Source organism: Sinocyclocheilus anshuiensis, unplaced genomic scaffold, assembly GCF_001515605.1.
Source record: "Sinocyclocheilus anshuiensis isolate Anshui unplaced genomic scaffold, SAMN03320099.WGS_v1.1 scaffold948, whole genome shotgun sequence".
Lineage (NCBI taxonomy): Eukaryota > Metazoa > Chordata > Actinopteri > Cypriniformes > Cyprinidae > Sinocyclocheilus > Sinocyclocheilus anshuiensis.
The window spans coordinates 874014-897628 of NW_015549709.1; the positions used below are offsets into that span (position 1 = coordinate 874014).

Sequence of the window (23615 nt, forward strand, 5' to 3'; positions counted from 1 at the left end):
GTCCGCGATACCAGGATGACATAATTAAATAATTGTACACCATTTTGAATCGAGTTTTAATATTTTATTAGCTAAACAAACGCAAAGCTTCCACCAAGAAAAATAGTTCAAGCAAGAGTACAGCGCCGACTGCTGTTGCCCGGATGAGCCTGTGTTATTAGCTTTTACCGGTTGTTATCGAGGGATAACATACCTCGGAATGTCACGACTGACCAATCAGAATCAAGTATTCCACAGAGCCGTGTAATAATATACATTAATATTAAACATCGCTAGTATATATACATCACCGTAATCAGAATCAAGTATTCCACAGGGCCGTGTAATAAATACTGTATATATTTTAATGGAAACTTCCAAAATCATTGTGTGAACAGCTTTTCATACTAGGTTGCACAAAACGTTGTGTTTCTTTGTCTTTCTTTGGTCTGTTCCTCTGCTTTCAGTGCTATACCTGATACCTGTGTGTGTGCCTGGAGTAAAGCAGCAGAGGTGGAGTCGAGTCGGTGAGGGTTTGATGAATAATAGAAAGGCCTATTCCTCCACAGGCTATGCATTGTTCTCATTTCACTCCTAAAATCTCTCACGCCCGAAAGTTCATAGACAGCAGAGAGAGTTTGTTCTGCATATTCATGTTTTACATGATATGTTATTTATTTAGATTTTGATTTATTTATTTTTATATATTTATTTTCTGATTTGTTTTTAGATATGTATTTTTAATGAATTACATTTATTTTTAAATATTTTATTGATTTAAAATATTTTTAAATTTAATATTTATACATTTACACAATATTTTACATTTATACATATTTACGATTTTTATATTTATACATTTAGTTGAGTAAAAATGAAATTATTAGCAGTGTTTGCAAAGGCAAGTATTACTATTAAGTATGAGGAGAGGTGTGCATTGAATTTATGAATTGATCAGACGTTCAGATTTTCACCTGGTAGATAATTAAAACAGGTGACAAATAATTTAGCATCATACTGTGATGTTTCTGTGTGCATTCACCGCTTGCATTTTCATGTAAAAATCTCGTTTTGTGAATCCAAGGGTGGGACAGGGAATGTTTTGCTCCTGATGTCATGAGATTACAGCTATTCGACGGGCCTTTAGAGAGAAAACAGAGACTTTTAGTTGGCTTTGAGCAGAAAGTTGAGCGCAAGGCAGTCTGGGATGCATGCGGCGTAACTACAGCGATGGGACTTATATTCAGCTGACGTGTCTCCCATAAGCGCTAGTATGATTTTGCTGTCTTTGGAATAAGAGGTGATGTGTGTTTTTGTACGTGTGAATGAGCCGCTTTAGTTTTTGTGATCAGGTTTTGTCTACTGTACATGAAGAGGACTAAATGTTCCCACAAGAACAGTGAACCTGAAATCACCTGTGTAGTAGTAGTGAGCGGCTAACGCTTCCTATGAGAAAATGTCTTAATAAATACACACTAAATAATGTCTTACTGATAATCTAAAATGCAAAAAGCTTTGTGCATGAGTTAGATTTAGGGTTAAGGGATAGAAAATATAATTAGTTCAGTATAAAACAATAGAAGTCAGTGTTTATTTATTTATGCATAAAAGCACAACAAGTATACAATACAGTATATCAGTAGTGATTATTTATGTATTTAATTACTGATCTATTTATTTATATTGTTATTCAGTAGCAATTATGTGATTAATTTTTTTAAAGCAATATTTATTTAGCTATTTATTAAAGCATAAGGTATATCAGCAGCAATTTTATTTATTTATAAAAGCAAATTAAGTATATGGAATATCAGCAGTGATTTGTTTATTTATTTAAGCATACAGTATATCAGTAGTGATTATTTATGTATTTAATTATCTGTTTATTTATATTGTTATTCAGTAGCAATTATGTGATTAATTAATTTATTTTTCAAAACAATATTTAGCTATTTATTAAAGCATAAGGTATATCAGCAGCAATTTTATTTATTTATAAAAGCTAAATAAGTATATGGTATATCAGCAGTGCTTTATTTATTTATTTATTTATTTATTTATTTAAGCAATAAAAGTATAAGGTATGTCAGCAGCAATTTTATTTATTTCTAAAAGCAAAATAAATATATGGCATGTCATTACTGATTATATATTTATTTACAAATGCAATAGGTACATCAGTATTTCTCTATTTATACAAGCAAAATAAATATATGTTATATCAATACTGATTATTTATTTATGTATTTTGAATATAGTGATTATTGGTTATTTATTCATTTTGATTTATTAGAGCAATAGAAGTACAAGGTATATCAGTATTTGTTTATTTATTTACTTTATAAAATCAAAGTGTATGATACATCAGTGTTTATTTAATTATTCACTTATGAATATTTATATTTTTATTTATCAATGGAAAGCCTCCTTTAACGTGTGTATCTCTGTGTTTTCGAGATTTCCTGACATCAGCGCTAGCTGTGATTTATCTTACTGCTGCGCTGCTCACTTTAGTTTATGTTACGTATGAACATTAAGTGATATTACACTCGATCTGCTCCATCGGCTCTGGAGCCAAGAGTCCGGCTCTGCTGGCATTACTGTCTGAGAGACACACAGAGAGAGATTTATTTAAGAGGAGGAACGGCAGCGAAATCAAATGCCTGTAGAGCACGTGACCACGGCAGAGTGATTTTTGCCTTTGAGTTTATTAACATTATTGCTCATCGATATTATGAATAATACAGAGGTTATAGAGAGAGAGAGAGAGAGAGAGAGAGAAGTTACTTGAAGAGTAGATATTAGATGCAAACAATTAGAAGTTTTGCACCTATATATGGTATAGTGTAGGGTTACTGTTTGATATATAGCCTACACTCTAAAAAATTTACCATATTAATTTGACAGAATTATTTTTTTTTTAGAGGTGCTTTACCTGTATTTTGAATTTGACACATTGAGTTGTTTGTTAAAATTCACGGAAATATCCGTAAAATTATTGGGTAATGAGCTGCTAGTACTTTTTCTGTTATTTTACGGATTTATTTTTTACAGTGTAGATATATAAGTGTGCAATAAAAATGTTGAAATAGAGATTTTGGATATTATATAGGTGTATACAGTGATATAGATTTAAAGTCAGGGGTTTATATATAGATTTAGGGGATAATATTTTAGAGATTTATAGGAATATGCAGTGTATATGTAGAGATATTTTACTGTTTAAAAGTTTGGGGTTTGATAAGAAGTCTCTTCTGCTCACTAAGGCTGCATTTTTTTGATGAAAAGTACAGTAAAAACAGTGAAATATTATTATGATTTAAAAAAACTGTTTTCAATTTTAATATATTGTAACGTAATTTATTGCTGTGATCAAAGCTGAATTTTCAGCATCATTACTCCAGTCTTCAGTGTCACATGATCTTCAGAAATCATTCTAATATGCTGATTTGCTGCTCAAGAAATATTTCTGTTGTTGAAAACGGTTCATATTTTTGCAGAAACTGTGATGCATTTTATTTTTCAGGATTCTTTGATGAATAGAAAGTTCAAAAGAACAGCATTTATTTGAAATAGAAATCTTTTGGAACATAAATGTCTTTTCTTTCGCTTTTGAACAATTTAATGCATCCTTACTGAATAAAATTATTAATTTCTCTCTCTCTCTATATATATATATATCTATATATATATCAGATATGCACTGATATTTGTTTTTGCCTGATACTCATAAGCTGATAATGATTTTTATGTTGCAAATTGCAATTACAGACAGTTATTTTCCAAACTCTATAGATCATTAGCATAGTACACTCTGTTTTACATTTAGTGCCCTAAAGCTGGAAAAATATGAGAAAAAAGAAGATTTGAGGCAACTTTGAGATTTAGCTGATTCTCACATTCTTAAATGTGAGCGTAACATCCTAACAAATACAGCAAACGCTTTATATAATGTTCCTCAGAGGCTTTTAGCTGCTCTTAAAGGGGTCATATTATGTTGCTAAAAAGAACATTATTTTGTGTATTTGGTGTAATGAAATGTGTTTATGCGGTTTAAGGTTCAAAAAACACATTATTTTCCACATACTGTACATTATTGTTTCTCCTCTATGCCCCGCCTTTCTGAAACGCGTCGATTTTTACAAAGCTCATCGGTCTGAAAAGCGAGGTGTGCTCTGATTGGCCAGCTATCCAGTGCGTTGTGATTGGCTGAAACAAAGTAGTTTCGCTTTCACAACGAAACACACAGCGTCTTCACGACATGGCGGCAGCAACAACAATACTACAGCGAGAATAAAAGTTACGCCTTCTTTCTTTGCGTGAACATTTGGGCGGCGTTATGCAAATCTTCCCACATCGTGATGTAGATATGTGGGGGCGTGTTAGAACGAACCGTTTTAGGTAGGCGTGGTTGACTCTTAACTTTTATAAAGAATATCTCTTTGGATTTGAGACTTTAGTCTTTGCAACTTTACAGATCTTCTTTATGCACCAAGAGCTTGTAACACTCCAAAGAGAAAGGAAAAATTGAAATCGCATCATATGACCCCTTTAAAGCAAATCTCAAATTTCTACTCTATACATTTAAACACAACTAAACTGAGTTTTCACATGCTTCAGTCATAGAGAGAGATTGTATAGCTGAACACAGACACATGCTGCGCTCGGATTCCTCTATCCTGAGTCTCGCTGCAGTCCGACAAGCAAGAATTACCCATGAGTCACGTTATTGATCTGAGATCCAGAGCCCATCTTACTGCACTCAGCAGCAGCGAGCTGAAGGAGAACCTCCAGCAAGCAGCAGATCAATGAGATCGACCTGCCAGACACTGTCTTTAGAGTTTCTTACAGGCCGTCCTGTTAGTCAACTTCCAGAATGTGCGTCCCATGCAGCGAACCTGGATATAATCCCTTCCCCCTCGTCTTTAGGGTCCCGTAGAGACCCTCCCATCCCCAAAAAATAGATGCTATTGTCTCTCTTTCTCATTTCCCAGAGGACTCTGCAAGCAAGACGTCCTTATGTTCCTTAAACTAACATTTCACTGGGGGTCTCATCAATAATGCCTTTCAGAACGAGCGACGCACGTACATCTAAAGCGGAGCGACCCGCTGTGACGCGTCTCATAGATTATGCGGGTGTGTTTGAGGCCTGCTGCCCCTCCCAGCATCAGAGATGCTGGAGGGATGATGGGATATAAATTGAAGTTTTATGGCTCCCTTGAAGTGTGTACTTCCTGTTTCCTGTGTTGTTTTTTGTAATGGCGTGCTCGTTTGGTTTAAATGCCTCCGCCGGGGAAGCAAATGCAGTTTGAAAGCGTGTGCTTGTCAGTCGTGGATTGTGAGCCAAAAATGTTTAGAAACCAAACCGATTAATCGAATTAAAACTGAAATTGTGATATGGCTTAGTGCGATTGAACAAATCATGCATTTGGGAACACATGCGCCAACCATCTTGCCAAACTTGTAATGAGAGGCACTCATAAACTGGCTGTTTGACTGTCAACAAAAGAGAAGCTTTAAAGACCCCAAGTGGTTTTCCGGCAAAATAAAAGCTTGATGGTTTAATGCTTGAAAATGAACAAATTAAGACCATAATAAATATTAATGCTGTCATTTTAATGTTGTACTTTAAAAATTTGTATTATTATTATTATTACGCACCGAAATTTCTGCATTTTCGGTCGAAATAGAATATTTTGATTTCAGAATTTTCATTTTGGTGCATCCCTAATAATTTAAGTAATATTAATAGTAATATTTCCTATTTTGGTAAAAAAACAAAAACAAAAAAACATATATATATTATTAATAATAATTATTATTATTATTTTTATTATTAATTGTAATATTTCTTATTTTGTTTAAACATTTTATTTAATAATAATAATAAAAATAATAATAATAATAATAATAAATGTTCAGTCAAATTGTGCAGCCTTAGAAACAAGAAAAGCAAACCTGGAGTTTTTTTTTTTTTTAATGGCAACTGCAATTTTTATTGGAAAACACATTTAAGTAGTAATACATTTGTATGCACAAATGTATGCAGTCATACATTTAAGTGTTGATTTTTAGGGACGTTTTTACGAATAACAATTTTGGTATTACATTCAGTCTCCACTTAATGTCCAATCTGGGCCTAAAGCAAAACCAGCTGAGAACCACTGATCCAGACTATATTTCTTGTATGTGTGTTTATATATACTGCACTCATATTTTGGGTTCAAAATTGCCCCAAAGTGAGCTAAATCTGACAAAACCTCCTTTTGGACATCTGGGAATGACCTCATTTGTAAAAACGACATATAAAGAAAGTTAATTCTTGTTAAAAATTCTGAAAATGCAGAAAGTTTTTGGTTAGGCTAAGATTGTAGTATTTATAATTAATTTCATATGAAAACAGAAGTCTGTGGACAGTAAACAACGGCAGACACATTGAGAGTCCATATTTCCATGGTCACCAGCAGGAGAAAACTAGATGATGGTCTGTGTTTATTTGTGTGATTTCATGTTATGCTCAAGTTTATCCAACACTAATCCACCAGTCCAAGACTAATCCACGAGCTAAGCCAATTAGAACCAGTCTGATAATGGTGAGTTTGAGAATCGCTGCGGTCACTGATGGAGTCTCATGCTCAGATTTGAGTGTTGTGGGTCATTGTTTAATTCTCTCTCTCTGTTGATTTATATGTAAATTGGCAGTGTTTCTTGAGGACCATCTGCTGTATTTGGACTCGGGCCGCGGCAGCATCACGACTCCAGGGATTGGATGATCTCTGTATTCCACTACAAACACTCTTAACTAGCTTTGTTCTGTTAAGGCTAACCTAAACCCTAAAATTAGATTTTATTAGAATAGCAAAAAAACATGATTTACTGCATTTAGAAGTTGTTTTGCAATTGTGCACATCCCCGGACATCTCCAAAGACACATTTAACTCACTTGGGTCAAGTTTGTCCACTACATATATAGGATAACTGAGAGACTGCCACAAATATTGATTCTCGAAGAGAAAACCCGTTATTAGCAACCACAGTGTAAACTTATGAATGAAATAACGTGTGTACATCCATTTTTTCCTCATAGATTCATTGTGAATATCTGTTATGCAAATTAATGTAGGCAGCAGTATATATATACAGTGGGTACGGAAAGTATTCAGACCCCCTTAAATTTTTCACTCTTTGTTATATTGCAGCCATTTGCTAAAATCATTTAAGTTAATTTTTTTTCCTCATTAATGTACACACAGCACCCCATATTGACAGAAAAACACAGAATTGTTGACATTTTTGCAGATTTATTAAAAAATATTTTTACATTTTTAAATATTATTTTTAAATATTTTATTTTCCCTCTTGTTTATTTCTTTTAATATTACAGATTATGCAAACTTGTGAGCAATCTATTATGCAAAATATATTCCATGCATGATGGCGAGATTCCATGCAGTTTTCAGCTGTAAATAGTTATTGTTGCAATATCACATAGTTTAAGCTTTGAGTTGCATGTTATATGCATTGATTGAAAAAAATAATAATAATATATTTAAATATATTTAAAATATAAAAAATATTTGTAATTAATTAAAACATTTGAAATATTCTAACATGTTTTAAATATTTTTTTCTTCCTTTTGTTTATTTATTTATTTTTAATATTGCAGATTATGCAAACATGTGAGCAATCTATTATGGAAAATTTTAAATGTTCATATGTGCTATCTGCTTGTCCTCCAAGATTATATTTTTTAGGAAATACCAGCAAATTCTACCTCACATCTGTGAGTTCAGTATTCCTGCATGTCTTGGGAATAATTCAGCATATTTAGAAGCTGGAGCGCTGTGCTTTTTTAATATATGATAAAACATACCCTTAAAGTGTCTGCCTGCACCCCACCCTGTGCAGATCATTAGCATGTACATGAAGAAGCTCTAATGACCGCCGGCGCTGTTATGATCGTCTCTCATGGCTTTAATAGATGCCTAGCTGTGCGCACACACACACACACACACACACACACACACACACACAACTCATTCTCACATCATCCATCTTTGAACATCAGAATGTGTAATTATTTTGTCTGGAGGGTGTGTGTGTGTGTGCATGTTGAAGATGACGGGACGGCCTGCTACCCAGTTTAACCCTGGGAGAGCGCGCGTCCTCCTGGGGATATGTGAAGCGTCATGTCCTGTTGGGCCCGAGCGTGTGGATCTCCGGGGAACGACAGACTGCTAGAGGTTTGAAGCCACTGAACCCAGAGTTTGATCGGCCATCTTGAAATATTCTGTGCATGACAGTTTTCAGAAAGCTATAAATATTTAACTGGTCCATTATCACATAGTTTAATCTTTGAGTTGCATGCCGATTGAAACCTCAGCCGATCTGCTACACTGAGAAAAAAAATGGTGTAGAAATTGTTTTCTTTTAGAAATTGCTGGTAAATGTTTCAAACGGTTACAAAGGCAAGAAACACATTGAATTGAATGTAAAATTTTGAAGTAGAAAAACTGAAATAGTATTTTCTTGTAAAATGTACTTGATGATCTTAGAAATTTTTTTTTTTAATAGTTTGGTTTTATGTGTAACCTTGGGTTCGTCGGTTTCGGATTTATAATTGATCATTTGTGCATTTCCTCTAGTGCCATTTACCTTTAAAGACAGCATGAATTATCATTCACGATGCATTCATTTATGAGTGAAACCAAATACTGCTTTTATCCGTGAGGATTTCATTGCATGCAATATTTTAAAGGAATAGTTCACCCAATAATGAAAACTACTGAAAATGTACTCCTCCTCAGGCCATCTAAATTGTAGATGAGTTTGTTTCTTCATCAGATTTGGAGAAATGTAGCATTGCATCACTTGCTCACTAATGGATGCTCTGCAGTGAATGGGTGCCGTCAGAATGAGAGTCCAAACAGCTGATAAAAACATCACAATAATCCACAAGTAATCCACAGCACTCCAGTCCATCTGTTAATGTCTTGTGAAGACAAAAGCTGTGAGTTTGTAAGAAACAAATCCATGCTTAAGACGTTTTTAACTTCAAACCGTTGCTTCCGGCTAAAATACGAGTCCTCTATCTATAATAAAGCTTCCTCCAGTGAAAAAGTGGTCTGGTCTGAATCAGGAGAGAAATCTGCACAGATCAAGCACCGTTTACAAGCCAAAACAGCTCTAAACAAATATGTGGCTGGATTTTGATGTGAGAGACAACAGGAGAAGGACTTTTTCACTGGAGGAAGCGTTATTATGGATTATGGACTCGTATCTTAGCCAGAAGCAATGGTTTGAAACAAAACCAAGGCTTTGTAAAAGAGCATAATAGGACCCCTTTAAGATGCTTTCAGTGTAGATGTCTCAGGATCAGACATTTTGTGTCTATAACGCACCCTCTCACGCGTGCGTCTCTGTTTGGTATAATTGTCTTAACACCAGCTTGAACACAAGATTAAACCGCATGTGTGCTTCACGGAGGTAATGAAAAGCTGTTTCTGGCCTTGCGTTGCAGGTCTCCAACAAGCCATTTCACGCAGCTGGAGGCAAATTAACCCGCATGTCGGGGAAACATTTCCCAAACATGTCAGGTGATTCGAACGAATGTCACAACATCAGCGGTTAATTAGCATGAACCAGGAGTAATCAGAAACCCTGCCTATATCTTCTGTGTTTCTAGAGTCTATCGAGAAGAGCCCAGAATTGAATTACGAAAACCCTACTTACACGCTCAAACTCGACCTGCCTGACAAGGCGAATCCATAAATTCACAACTCCTACATTTATAGCAGCGGCTGTGCTTCTGTCGCTTCCCGCTCTATTACACCTCCAGAGAGACGAGAGCTATTCTTATCCTGATGAATGATGCTCTGTTCTGTGTGATCTCACATGAGCTCAGAAAACACATCTCAGCTCTGTCAGCATGCTCATTTAGTGTTATTTATGTAGTACTGTAGAATTTATTCATATTATGAGTTCCCTTTTATTTTTACATTTTTTTTTTCATTTTAATTTCAGTTTAGAATTGTCATTTTATGTCCTTCTGTCATTTTGTTGTTTTTTTTAATATTTCTGTTTAGCTTTAATTTTTGTATATTTTTAATAGTTTTTAATCTAATATTTTATTTTACACTGTAAACAAAATCTGTGACATTTACGGTAAAATACCGGCAGCTGTGGTTGCCAGAACGTCACCGTAAAAAATATGGTAGCAACATTTTAGGTTTTACAGACTTAACTTAAATTCACAATAAAATACCGTATTTCATTAACTGATGTAATGTTAATAAACCAACATATTGAAGTGTTAATATCTGTTTTGAACCATTGTAATGCACTGATAACCACCAAAAACTGGTGGTGATGAGAAAGTCACATGATGAACCAAAGCTGTTTTCAGCTGTCACTTGAAAATTGTCAGGGATTCAGCATTGTAATGTACACAACTGATAAGAAAAAACTAAGAAGAAAAAAAAAACCATCAAATATGAAGTGTCATGCAGAGAATTCTGGGAGTGTCAATTTACGGTTTTTCACTGTAAATTATAAAATGACTTTTTATGTAACAAGTTTTTACTGTAGCATTTTACAGTCGTTTACTGTTAAAATTACAATAATTTTTTACAGTGTAGATTTATTTCAATTAATGAAATCTATTTTAAATAATAATTTGGTGTTTAATTTTACTTGCCATTTGTTTTATGGAATGAAGAGAATCATATATCTGTACTTTTTGTTTGTTTGTTTCTGCGTTTATCTCACAATTCAGATTTTTTTTTCTTTTTTGCAATATTGAGAATATAAACTCAGAATTGTGAGATAAAGTCATAATTGTGAGATATAAACTCAGAATTGCAAGGAAAAAGTCAGAATTCTGAGTTTACATCTTGCAGTTCAACTTTTTTAATTGCATAATTGTTATTGCGACATCTTTTTATATATTTTTTTATTTTATATCTTGCAATTCTGACTTTGTTTAAAAAAAAAAAATCTCAATTGTGAGAAGTCAGAATGATCTTTTCCATTCGTTTTAGAGTGAAAAAGATAAGCCTTGAAAAGGCTAAGCGGGTGGGTTTTGTGCATCAGCATCATTTAGCTTGTTTCCAGTCAGTATTGCAATTGAAATTAATGGGAGTTTGAGTTAATTATATCTTTTTTTGGAATCAGAACTGCTCACTGAAGCTCCAGTTGGCCTGTAGACATGAGAATCAAGACTAATTGTGCTGATGTTGAGTGTTTAAAGGAAAACCATCTGAATAAAGCAGCTGAGGATGAAGCAGTGAAGCCCTGTCAGGATCAGTGACGGCACCTGACTATCACATGACTAAACTCCCGATGATGACTGATGTCTCGCCGGTACGTCACACAGGACAGCCGTCAGGTGTTTATCATGTCAGTTAAGTGTGGATGACCTGACAAACAGAGCGCTGAGTCACAGGTACACGCTAGAACTACAGCACTTCCTCTACTGATGTGTGTTTGGTGGTTTTCAGGTCTCAGAACTTGGTTCTGGTTTTTGCATTTGCTCTTTGAGACAATGAAGAGGAACACGCAGGCTCAGCTGTGAATGAAGCCCTTTGTTTGCTTGAATGAAAAGCACCTGAGGTTTGTTAGACACTTGTGTGTGTGTGTGTGTGTGTGTGTGTGTGTGTGTGTGAAGACCAAAGTCCCAGAGACTTCCTCACTTCCTCATTCTTGCTGTTTCACTGGTCTTTGTCTCTAAAACACTTGTGTACTTGTGTTTGGTGATTTTAAATAAAGTAATTGTGACGTTATATCTGGCAGTGTGGCTCACAATGGCAACTTTGTTCCTCATAATTGCTTTAAATCACTGGCTTTGTTTCTTATTTTAAACTATCTCACTACTATTTTGTACTTTTTTCTTTTGTAATTTTCTTTAGTTGTGTTTAATGTGTGTGTTCAAATCACTATATTCTCTTTCTTTATTTGTTCTGCCTATACACTGCATTCATTCATTCATTTAATTGATCTATTCATTCTTAATTTATTTTTTATCTATTTATTCTTTTTATTTAACTATTTATCTAATATGTCTTTTTTTCTAATTTGTCTAATTTTATTTAGGTATTTATTATATAATGATTTCATTTTTATTTCTTTGTCCAATTGCTCTTTCTCTCCCAAAAATTAATTAATTAGTTCATTTATTTATTTATTTATCATCCATCCATTTGTTTATCTGTATTTATTTGTTCTTTTTATTTTTATTTAAATATTTATTTATTTATTCATTTTAAATAATCTATTATTATTTATCTATTTATTCTTTGTTTTTTGTTTTTTATTTACCCATTTATCTATCAAATTTTTTTTAAAAGAGTCCAACCACTCTTTCTCTCCATTATTTATTTATTTAGCTAGTTATTTATCTTTATTTATCAATTAATTATTTTATGTATCTATGTTTTAAATTTTTTTAAATAGATGCGTGCATGTGTTTTTAGTCACATCTTTTTGTAGACACGTTTATCAGCAGATGAACTTTAACACCTCGACTCTCTATTTAATTTAACTAAGGGGTGTGTGTGTGTGTGTGTCTGATAAAAGAGACCACAGTGATGACAGACCTCTGCTAAATGTGACAGCACTGTTTGAAATGTGAGTCTGCATGGGCGGTGTGTGTTTGTGTGTGTGGGCGTGGGCGTGTGCGTGTGCGGTGTGTGTGTGTGGGTGTGGGTGTGGGTGTGGGTGGGTCATGTTTTGCCTATTGTGAGGACTAAAAGTCTCCGAAAGGATAGTTCAACCTGAAATCAGCTACATTGAGGGAGCAGCCGACAGAGAGAAAAACGACTTAATAAACATATAAATAATGATTTCGGGAGAATATAAAACTGCAAAAAGGTTTTGTGTGAGGTTTAAATTTAGGGTTAGGCCTAGGTCAAAGGAAAGTCCCCACCATGATAGAGAAGGGTTTCACACAACAGACCCTGTCGATCTCAAACAGTCGTTCACCAGCTGTGTGTGCATGTGTTACTGTGTCTTTAACACACTCATGTTGTATGGTTGTTTGCCCTGCTGCCTTTCTGATGTCTGTTTGCTCATGGCTGAAGTGTGTTTACAGGTAATACTCTTTCCTTTTTGTATTATCTGTATGTGTGTGTTTCTCAGACTCGGCTATCATGTTACACCATTCATGTCCAGTCAGTCACAGATCAAACTCATAGTCTTTCCTGTTCACCTGTGACATCACATCAGGGAGGCCACAACCTCTTAAAACCAGCACACACACACACACACACACTCGCTCAGAGTCCGACGGGATCTAAAGGTGCTGTTCTTACTGGAATACTGCTGGGATTGAGTGTCAGTATGCTGGACGGTGTTTGGTGAGGTTAAGTTTTATTACAGACTATCAGCAGATGTGCATTTTATATTCATATGTCCGTGTGAATGATCTGCGACTCAATCTAAATGTCGAGATGTTCACTCGAGGTTAGTGATGGACTAAGATTTGGCCATTTTGAGTAAATGTTGTGTAAAATAGATGTTAATTTCATTCAGTAGGCTTGTGCATCTCAATTGCTGTCATTAAAGTGCATTATGCTGCTCTCTATTGGCACTGATTGACCGATATCATACAATTACTTCTTCTAGAGCTGACAGTTTTGTATGTAAAGATAAGGATTGTGTTAGTTTTGTCAATGTCTAGGCTGGTCAGTGCTTGTATTTGTCGTGATGCTGTTATCTCCGAGTCTTGTTTGGATTGTGTGCATAGATTCACATAATTTGTCCAATTTTGTTAATGGCATAAAGATTTTAGGGTAGAACTCACATTTACATTTATTCATTTAGCAGAGACTTTTATCCAGAGCAATTTGTCATAGAGTCAAAAATTGTCATAGGAGACAATGCCAGGTTTAGTTAAAAAAAAAAAAATATATATAAATAAATAAAAGAATAGATGTGAAATTCGTGGTGAAATGAAATGCAGAAAAGAAAAAAAAAACAATAATAATAATGTGTATGTATTATTATTATTATTATTCATATGAATGTTTAAGGAAAAGTGTATCTTATTGAAACTGGTCTCTGTTTTTTTCACTTTTTAATTACCTTTCTTGTTCATTTAAAATTGTCATTGTGCCAAATTAATTTTTAAAAGCACAAATATTCTCTGTAGTAGAGTAGAGGTGAAATAATAAATATATATATATAATATATATAATAATATGTAATAATAATATGTTTTATTATTATTATTATATGAATGTTTAAGGAAAAGTGCATCTTAGGCTTTGTAACTGGTCTCTGTTTTTTCCCCTTTAAATGAGCTTTCTAGTTAATTTTAACTAGATTTGTTGGTCAATTTAAAATGGTCCATGTGGCAAATTAACTTTTAAAAGCACAAATATTCCATGTAGTCTCTGTGTAGACATTAATGTCAGCTCATTAACCTGTATGTGCAACATTAATACAACGATTTGAGCAAAACGTTGTTTAAAGTAGTTTTAAATGGAGAACAGCATGTCACACATGTCAGCTTCCAAAAAGCATTTCATATTAACTGGGTACAACCCAAAAATAATACAGTCTCTCCAGTATTACGTAATCCTGGTTTATTGAGTCGAGGTGTCAGGACTGATGTCAGAGCCGCTGCACTGAATCATGCAAAGACAGGGCTGTTTTTGGTCTGTTTGCACCTTTCTGAAAAGAAAACTCAAGAACATTCAGTTATGCTTCAGTTTGTGGTGTTTAATAAGGGAATAATTATATTGTTATTGTTCATATTAGGGTTGGTGATTTGAATAAAGCTTGAGGTTGGTATGATTTTTTTTTTTTTATGTATTTGAAAGAAGTCTCTTTTGCTCACCAAGGTTGCATTTAGTTGTTAAAAAAATACAGTAGAGTCATTAATATTGTAAAATAGTATTACAAATTAAAATAACTGATTTCTATTTGAATATATATTAAAATGTAATTTATTTCTGTGATCAAAGCTGAATTTTCAGCATCATTACGCCAGTCTTCAGTGTCACATGATCTTCAGAAATCATTCTAATATGCTGATTTGCTGCTCAAGAAACATTTCTGATTATTATCAATGCTGAAAAGAGTTGTGCTGCTTCATATTTTTGTGGAAACCGTGATATGTTTTATTTTTCAGGATTCTTTGATGAATAGAAAGCTCAAAAGAACAGCATTTATATGAAATTGAAATCTTTTGTAACATTATATATGTCTTTACTGTCATTTTTGATCAATTTATTGCATCCTTGATGAATAAAAGTATAAATTTCTTTACAAAAAAAAAAATCGTACTGACCTATAACGTGCTTTATATAAAAATAATACATAGAAATATATTGGTCTGAAACTACATCAGAGGATGTTTTCTTCCTGCCTTAGCTGTTTTTTCCTGCTGTGTCCTAGTTTAATCTAAATACCATTAAAAGAAGATTGGTGGTAATTTGGTAAATCTAATCATGCTTTCAGTTTCATTCCAGCAACCCCTGCGGTTGATTTACTTTAGCCCCTCCCTTTTCAGCAACTCACTAGCACGGATTGGTTGTGTGTTTCAGATTTAGCCACGCCCACAACTGAAGATGTCAGACAATGGGGAAGTAGAAGACAAGCCGCCAGCTCCGCCCATGAGAAACACCAGCACCATGATTGGCTCGTCCGGTAAAGACTCAGGCCCACTGAATCACGGCTCCAAACCCCTGCCGCCCAACCCGGAGGACAAGAGGAGAAAAGAAGGCTTCATCCGATCCATACTCACCGGAGGAGGAGACAAGAGTGAGTGACAGGCATTGAAAACTCATTTTTAAAGAACTGTTATTAAAAAAAGAGGACTTAAAAGCAATCCAGCAAGAACAGAATTTATGTAGGGAGTCATTCAGGGTCAAAGCTCACAATAAACACATCTGTTTTGCAAATAGCAACTTTATGACTGTAAGCCTTTTGTCTTTGAGGTTGATATTCTCCTTCATTTGTGGCAGCAGATTCTCACACTTTCTCATTGTATAACACGCGTCTCCAAACACCTGTGCATCCACACGTGTCTCTGTGTCAAGAGTCCGTCTCACTCCTGCATTCTGAGCGGCTCGTCTTTCTGCAGGCCTGTTTTGTGTTAATTACCAGCCCGTTAGCACATCATTAATATTAAAGACCCTGCCTGGCTTCAGCTCACAGCAGATGAGGACGTTTATAATAGGCATTAGCAGCATCTGCACACATGAGTGACACTGGAAAACAGCGCAATAGATGCATGACTGTGTATATATTGTAATAATGTCTTTATGAAATCCAAAAAACGTATGAGATTAAAATGGCAGAAATCTGGTATATTGTATAAAAATAGTGTTAAAGACTTGCACTAAAAGGAGATTCCTTAAAAACTAGATAGACAGACAGACAGACAGATAGATAGATAGATAGATAGATAGATAGATAGATAGATAGATAGATAGATAGATAGATAGATAGATAGATAGATAGATAGATAGATAGATAGATAGATAGATAGATAGATAGATAGATAGATAGATAGATAGATAGATAGATAGATAGATAGATAGATAGATAGATAGATAGATAGATAGATAGATAGATAGATAGATAGATAGATAGATAGATAGATAGATAGATAGATAGATAGATAGATAGATAGATAGATAGATAGATAGATAGATAGATAGATAGATAGATAGATAGATAGATAGATAGATAGATAGATAGATAGATAGATAGATAGACAGACAGACAGACAGACAGATATACAGATAGATAGATAGATAGACATACTGTAAATTTACAACTGCAAAAGCAACTAGCCTACGAAATGCTACCAAAATAATAGCAGCATGTTAAACATGCCAGCAAAATTGTTAACAATGTGCTAAAAACATACCATCAACATCTTGAAACATGCTAAAAATGCTACAAACTTGTTGAGAGAAACATACTAACAATGTGTTAAATCATACTAACAACGCACTAAACCAGGCTACTAACATGTTAGCAATGTTTTAACACATACTAGCAACATGTTGACCCTCTAAAACTAACACTTTCTATTCTATTTCTATTGTCTACTTGTTTTCTTTTATTTATTATAAAAACGTAACTCTCTAACACTAGCACTCTCTATTCTATTTCTATTCTATCTACTTGTTTTCTTTTATTTATTATAAAAACTTAACTATCTAACACTAGCACTCTATTCTATTTATATTCTGTCTACTTGTTTTCTTTTATTTATTATAAAAACTTAACTCTAACACTAGCACTCTATTCTATTTCTATTCTATTTACTTGTTTTCTTTTATTTATTATAAAACTTAACTCTAACACTAGCACTCTCTATTCTATTTCTATTCTATCTACTTGTTTTCTTTTATTTATTATAAAAACTTAACTATCTAACACTAGCACTCTATTCTATTTATATTCTGTCTACTTGTTTTCTTTTATTTATTATAAAAACGTAACTCTCTAACACTAGCACTCTCTATTCTATTTCTATTCTATCTACTTGTTTTCTTTTATTTATTATAAAAACTTAACTCTCTAACACTAGCACTCTATTCTATTTCTATTCTATCTACTTGTATTATTTTATTTATTATAAAAACTTAACTCTCTAACACTAGTGTTCTCTATTCTATTTCTATTCCATCTTTTATTTATTATAAAAAAAACATAACCCTCTAACACTAGCGTTCTCTAGTCTATTTCTATTCTATCTACTTGTTTTCTTTTTATTTCTACGTGTACTGTGTTAGACTTGCCAGGACTTGTCGCAACACTTACATATTATTGCTCTTTTGTTGGTTTGATTGCTTCTGTTGTACTCATTTGTAAGTCGCTTTGGGAAAAAAGCGTCTGCTAAATGTAAATGTAATGTTAAAACATGTCAGCAACATGTTAAAACATGTTAACAATGTGCTAAAACATGCTTCTAACATGCTAGCAATGTGTTAAAATGTTAGAAAAAGGCTAAAACGTGAGAAACGTTAACAACATGTTAAAATATGCATGCTATGATAGTCTGTCTGTCTCTGTTTTTCTGATGTACTGATGGCCTTCAAAACCTTCAAACTTCAAGCTTTAACAATACTTAAAACTGAAAACCTTCACGTTTCTTCAAACTTGTTAGTCAGGTTTTCTAAAGCCAACATTTTAAATCATTATATAAAATATAATTTCAAAAACATTTTTTTATACAATAGTTTCCCGCCATTCTGTACTGTATGTGTCTAATAAAGAGACAAAATGAAAAACGTGTTGTATGTTTACAATAAGTGCTTGGAATCATCTACATTTAAACATCCCTTAACTGTTATTCTCTTCTTTCACTCAACTATGTCTCCGCCCCCATCCTCGTCTTCAGCCAATAAGAAGAAAGAGCGTCCGGAGATCTCTCTGCCGTCGGACTTTGAGCACACCATCCATGTTGGCTTTGACGCTGTCACTGGAGAGTTCACTGTAAGTCTGAGCAAAGACCTTTTCCTGCAGGATGCCCACATGTAGAAAACAATTCTATTTATGCCTTCAGACATTATCACATATGCATATATTTCTAGATCATTAGACTCTCTTTTTGTGACTTCACATTTGATTGTGTATCCAGTTTAAGACAGTTTGAGATTTGTATCCAACCACTGGGAACAAAATATTGACTTTTTTGACAAATTATAGCCAAATCTAAATGGAAAATTAATTAGGAGCTTGTTAAATAGCACTTTTAGTCTGCACTTATCCTGTAAAATGAATGAACTCACCTGATTATAAAGAGAAAGTGCTAAAGAAAGCACGCAAAAAAGGACAAACGGAAAGAAAAATGGCTGAAGATGTTCATTTGACATCAGCAACCCAAATATAGAAAATGAACCTCCAGCAGTTCAGACTCGCAGGATTAACCTCCGGGTCCAGATCTGTCTTCCTCTTTACATCTGGATTATTATATTTGATAATATATTAAATGAGCTGTGGTCTTTTCCTGACCCCTAAATCAGCCGTAGTTTTCCTCCGTATGACTCTGAGTTGAGTTCAGTGTGTGTAATGAGTGTTAATGAGAGCTTTTTGGCATGCGCATGCTTTCATTGTCACTGGCATAGGCTGATTACCGTGGTTTACTCCATGCTTGTGTTTGTGGCTCTCTATGTAGGGCATGCCTGAGCAGTGGGCACGGTTGCTCCAGACGTCCAACATCACCAAACTCGAGCAGAAGAAGAATCCTCAGGCCGTTCTGGATGTGCTTAAATTCTACGACTCTAAAGAAACAAACAACAGCCAGAAATACATGAGCTTTACAGGTGTGACGCACACTTCCATATTACAGCTATAGCAGTGTAGATGTCAGTAACATCTCACATAATTGTAATTATATATCATACAGTTATATGTATATATATATATATATATATATATATATATATATATATGTGTATGTATGTATGCATGTCGTATGTATCTTTTATACCTAATGCAGATTAAACATATCCAGCTGTCATTCTTTTCTTTTAAATAAGATGCGATCTGGCGCTGTAATATGTTGTTTTTGAAATGTTCGTTGTGATGTTATTAGTGACGGAACGTTCTCTTTACACACGGGCGCTTCAATCTATCGCTTAATGACGTTGCAGAGACTATATACAGTATTTATTCCAGTTAAATCACAAAACAAAATACCCTGCTCTTGATATACAATCACTGATGATCACTTTTGATTATAATAAGGGGAAAAAAATATACGAGGGCTTATTAGAACGCGCCTAACGAAAATTTTACCACTAGACTGTTTAGAAATACGATTGTTTATTGCATATCTATGTATTTATTCACTGACGTGAAGAATCTCGGGCCTAATAATATATTTGATTATAGTGCATGTAAGAATGAAACTATCATGTTAAAAATGAGTTCTATGTCGATACATTAACCACCCCCACACACACACACACACACTCCTGTCCCACCCACTTTTTAAAACAAAGTTACGCCACTGTCAGTGGCTTTATATCAGCCACCAAATCCATTATAAATCAGCAGTTGAAAAAACAATGTCAGTGATATGTTGTCTATAGATTAGTTCTATGTCTCTTTCTCATTTCTCATTCGTCTGTTTTTAATTTCAGATAAAGGTGCGGATAGCTACAGCTCTTCCAACGCAGTGGTGAGTCATTGTGATGTCCGACTGTGTTTTCCAGGTTTATCTGTGACACGCAGAGAAGCTTTTGAGGTCAGGAGGGGAATATGGAGAAATGTTCTCTCGGCTCACGTGACAGATTGACAGAGGACGGGACGGGAGGAAGTTTGCTTGGGGGAAGAGAAGGGAACCGAGAGCTGAAATGGGGGGGGGGGATGCAGTGAACAACAAGGTGACAGAGTCCCATAAGAGCTGCCCACTCAACAGAAGGACAGAACTGATGCCAGCCACTCGAGGCTGTGCCAGCGGGTTCATCTCTCTCTCTCTCTGCACTGTGAATCAGCATCTTTTTCGTCCAGTTCTCCTGCTGAGTTGTGCCATATCCGTAGCTCAGATCGAATCAGGTTAGATGCAAAGCAAGATGGGGAGTGAAGTTTTAGTTGTGGTGTATGGGGTCAGCTGGTGAGGCCCGCGGGAGGGTTGAATGCGGTCAGCGCTGCTCTCGTGGTTGGCATGTTGGCGTTAGGTTTGTTTTGCACTCATGTTGTGATGTCAGTCGGTCAGCCTCACTTCCTGCTCGGCTTGTTTGACGCTCTGCAGAACTCCAAGACCGTTTCCGAGACCCCTGCTGTGGCCACCGTTTCTGAGGATGATGATGAGGATGAAGCCACGCCTCCACCCATCGTTGCACCCCGTCCCGAACACACCAAATCTGTGAGTATTTACTTATATGGGTCAATGTTAAGGGATCAAATGCTAAGGGTTTTCCAGGGTGTATATATATGATTTATATACTAGTATAGTTTTTTATAGTTAATTATTTATTTATTAATTATTTTCATGAATTAATTATTTGTTAAATAATTATGAAATGTATTTTTGAATTAAATTTTTGTTTGTATAATTTAAGTTTTGTAAGTGTAATTTTTAGCAATTTGTTTGCTTTTAAATATTATCATATAGGTTTAATTTTTTTACATTTAATTTTTATTTCAGTTTAAATTTTTTTATTTATTTCCAGTTTGTAATTTTAGTGTGTCAGCTTAAATTTATTTCAGTTAGTTGCCAAGGCAACAGTTCTAATTTCATTTGATTTAAGTTTTAGATATTAGAAGTTTGAGAGATAAGTCTCTCTTTCGCTCTCGGATTGAGTTTAATATGCTTTATAGGCATGACAAAATTCTACTTTCATTTTGTCAAGAAGTGGAAAAGTAAAATAACACTAGTGCAAATTTAAAAAATTAAATAATGGGTGTAAAATAAAATGCAAAGACTCACTTTGAGATGTTGGCTTAAATGCTTACGGGAAATAAAAAAAAAATTGAGTTAATTTTATTTAGGCCTTATGTTTGGGTGGTTGCTAGGTGGTTGCAAAGGTGATTAGCTTTTATTTTAATATTTTTATTTTTAAATATTAATATATTGGTTTAATTTTTTTATTTCATTTTTAGTTTCATTTTTATTTTATTTTTTTAAGTAGTTTTTTAAGTAGTTTTGAAGGGGTTAGTAGGTTATTGTGGTTGGTGGCTGGTTAAACAGACAGACAGGCAGTTGTAAGGTGTTTTAGGTGTTGTGGGTGTTGGCTGGCAGATGCAGATACGTGACAGTCCGGTCTGTAGTCTGGAATAATGAGTTTCTGACTCTAGACGCCTCCAAGCTAACCTGTAATTACAGAATAAATATGCATGTGTTCAGAGCGGGGGTAGGTGACTAGAGCTTTATTACAGGAGTGTGTGTGTGTTTGAACCTCGTTACCTTCCTTTCATCTGTCTGGAGATCACTGGATCAGGCTTCTAGGTGCCCGGATGATTAAAGATGCTCCATCAGGGCTCATTCATGTGTGGTTTTGATGTGAAGGGGTTTCACCCTCTTTAGGTCAGAGGAGATGAATGATGTCCTGTAATGTCTTCACACTCACACACATGACACTGCTTTTTGTGGCTTGTAGTGCATGTCTGATAACTTTGAGCTCATGTTACCGTTTTCACTAAAAAATTGCCAAAATGAGCAAAATATTATAGAGAAAACAGAGGATAAATATGGAAAACTTCACTCAGAGCGTAAGTCATTGGGGGAAAAAAAAGAATAATAATCTTGTTTCTGAGAAAAGTTGAAATGTTGGAGTGCGGCTATGTTATGAAACGGTTATGTTTTGTGAAAATGTATTGGGACTTTTTTATTTAATCAAAAATATATATATTTTTTAATTAATTAAAATTTGTGTTGTTGTTTTGATATATATATATATATAGCATTTCTAGTTTTCATTTAATTTTTTTTTTGTTTTAGTTTTTACACCTCTGTTTTTCTGTTTATTTTATTTTATTTTATTTTGCCAAGGCAGCATTCATTTTCATTAACGATTTTTATTTTTTAGTTTTACTCCTTTTATTTTTTTTTCAGCTTTGTTTCAGTTAACAAACAATTTAAACAAATTTGAATAGTTGTAGTTCAGAATAAAAACGCTGTTTTTTTTTAAACACTCTTTTCAGACTAACTTATTTTCATACAGTATGTGTCTTAACGTTGTTGTGAAATTGGGATATTCAGAAAGCCGATGCTCTGATCTTCATCTGTTCGTGTTGTACTGGTGTTTTATTAACCCTTTGCACACAAAGCTTGTGTTTGTTCTGATGTTAAAAGTAAAGAACAGTATTTTCTGTGTTTTTCTCTCTGAATGAGTGTCAGGATGGACGCTGCTCATGGTGTCACTGTGGTGAATCAACTTCTGACTGCACACTTCAGCTCTTTGGCTGCTTGTTTGTGCTGTTTTTTGTCTCCAAAATGAATTAAAGAACATAAGCCCAACCCCAGTGTTGTAAAGTAATCTTCTAAGAAAAGAGTAGGAAATATAATACGTGTCAGCGATCTGGTTCTGTTTGAACAGATTAAGAAGCGAGGCTCCTGTGAGCAGAAATGTTGAGGGTTTTGTTCGGCTTGTGAAGGTCTGAGGAGAGAATTATATTCACTTGAGTCACTTCAGACCGAGCTGTGCTGGAATCCATGTTTTATTGTCTCTGTGGGTACCAGCAGCCCGGTCCTTTCCCAGAATGTCTTGTGAATCATCCATTGCTCCGTTTGGGCCCCATGTGGTCTGACACGCGTGTCTTAGAAACTGGACTGGAAACTATAGTTTATTTGATATATACATTTATTTATTAGTTTTATATTATATTTTTATATATTATATTTATAATTTATGTTTTTATTTTATATATATATATATATATATATAAGAATGTTATGTGTGTGTGTGTATAAATATATAAAAATATAATATAAAACTAATAAATAAATGTATATCGCATTGTGAATTATATACAGTACACTACCATTCACAATTTTGGGGTCAGTAAGATTTTTTTTTTTATATAAGAAATGAATACTTATTCAGCAAAGATGCATTATATTGATCAGAAGTGACAGTTAAGACATTTATAAAGTAACAAATAAATGCTGTTCTTTTGAACTTTCTATTCATCAAAGAATCCTGAAAAATAAAATGTATCACAGTTTCCG

General features: G+C 34.2%; 1 protein-coding gene across 1 annotated transcript in view; it reads left to right on the forward strand.

The window, feature by feature from the left end:
• The window catches only part of pak1 (p21 protein (Cdc42/Rac)-activated kinase 1), a 54765-nt gene that overhangs the window by 15050 nt on the left and 16100 nt on the right, over positions 1-23615 (forward strand). Inside the window, exons 2-7 of the mRNA XM_016450088.1 lie at positions 15526-15742; positions 18339-18433; positions 19116-19263; positions 20086-20123; positions 20697-20810; positions 22984-23002. Coding sequence (XP_016305574.1) covers positions 15550-15742; positions 18339-18433; positions 19116-19263; positions 20086-20123; positions 20697-20810; positions 22984-23002 — 607 coding nt within the window. The 5' untranslated portion in view covers positions 15526-15549. The remainder of the gene's footprint in view (positions 1-15525; positions 15743-18338; positions 18434-19115; positions 19264-20085; positions 20124-20696; positions 20811-22983; positions 23003-23615) is intronic.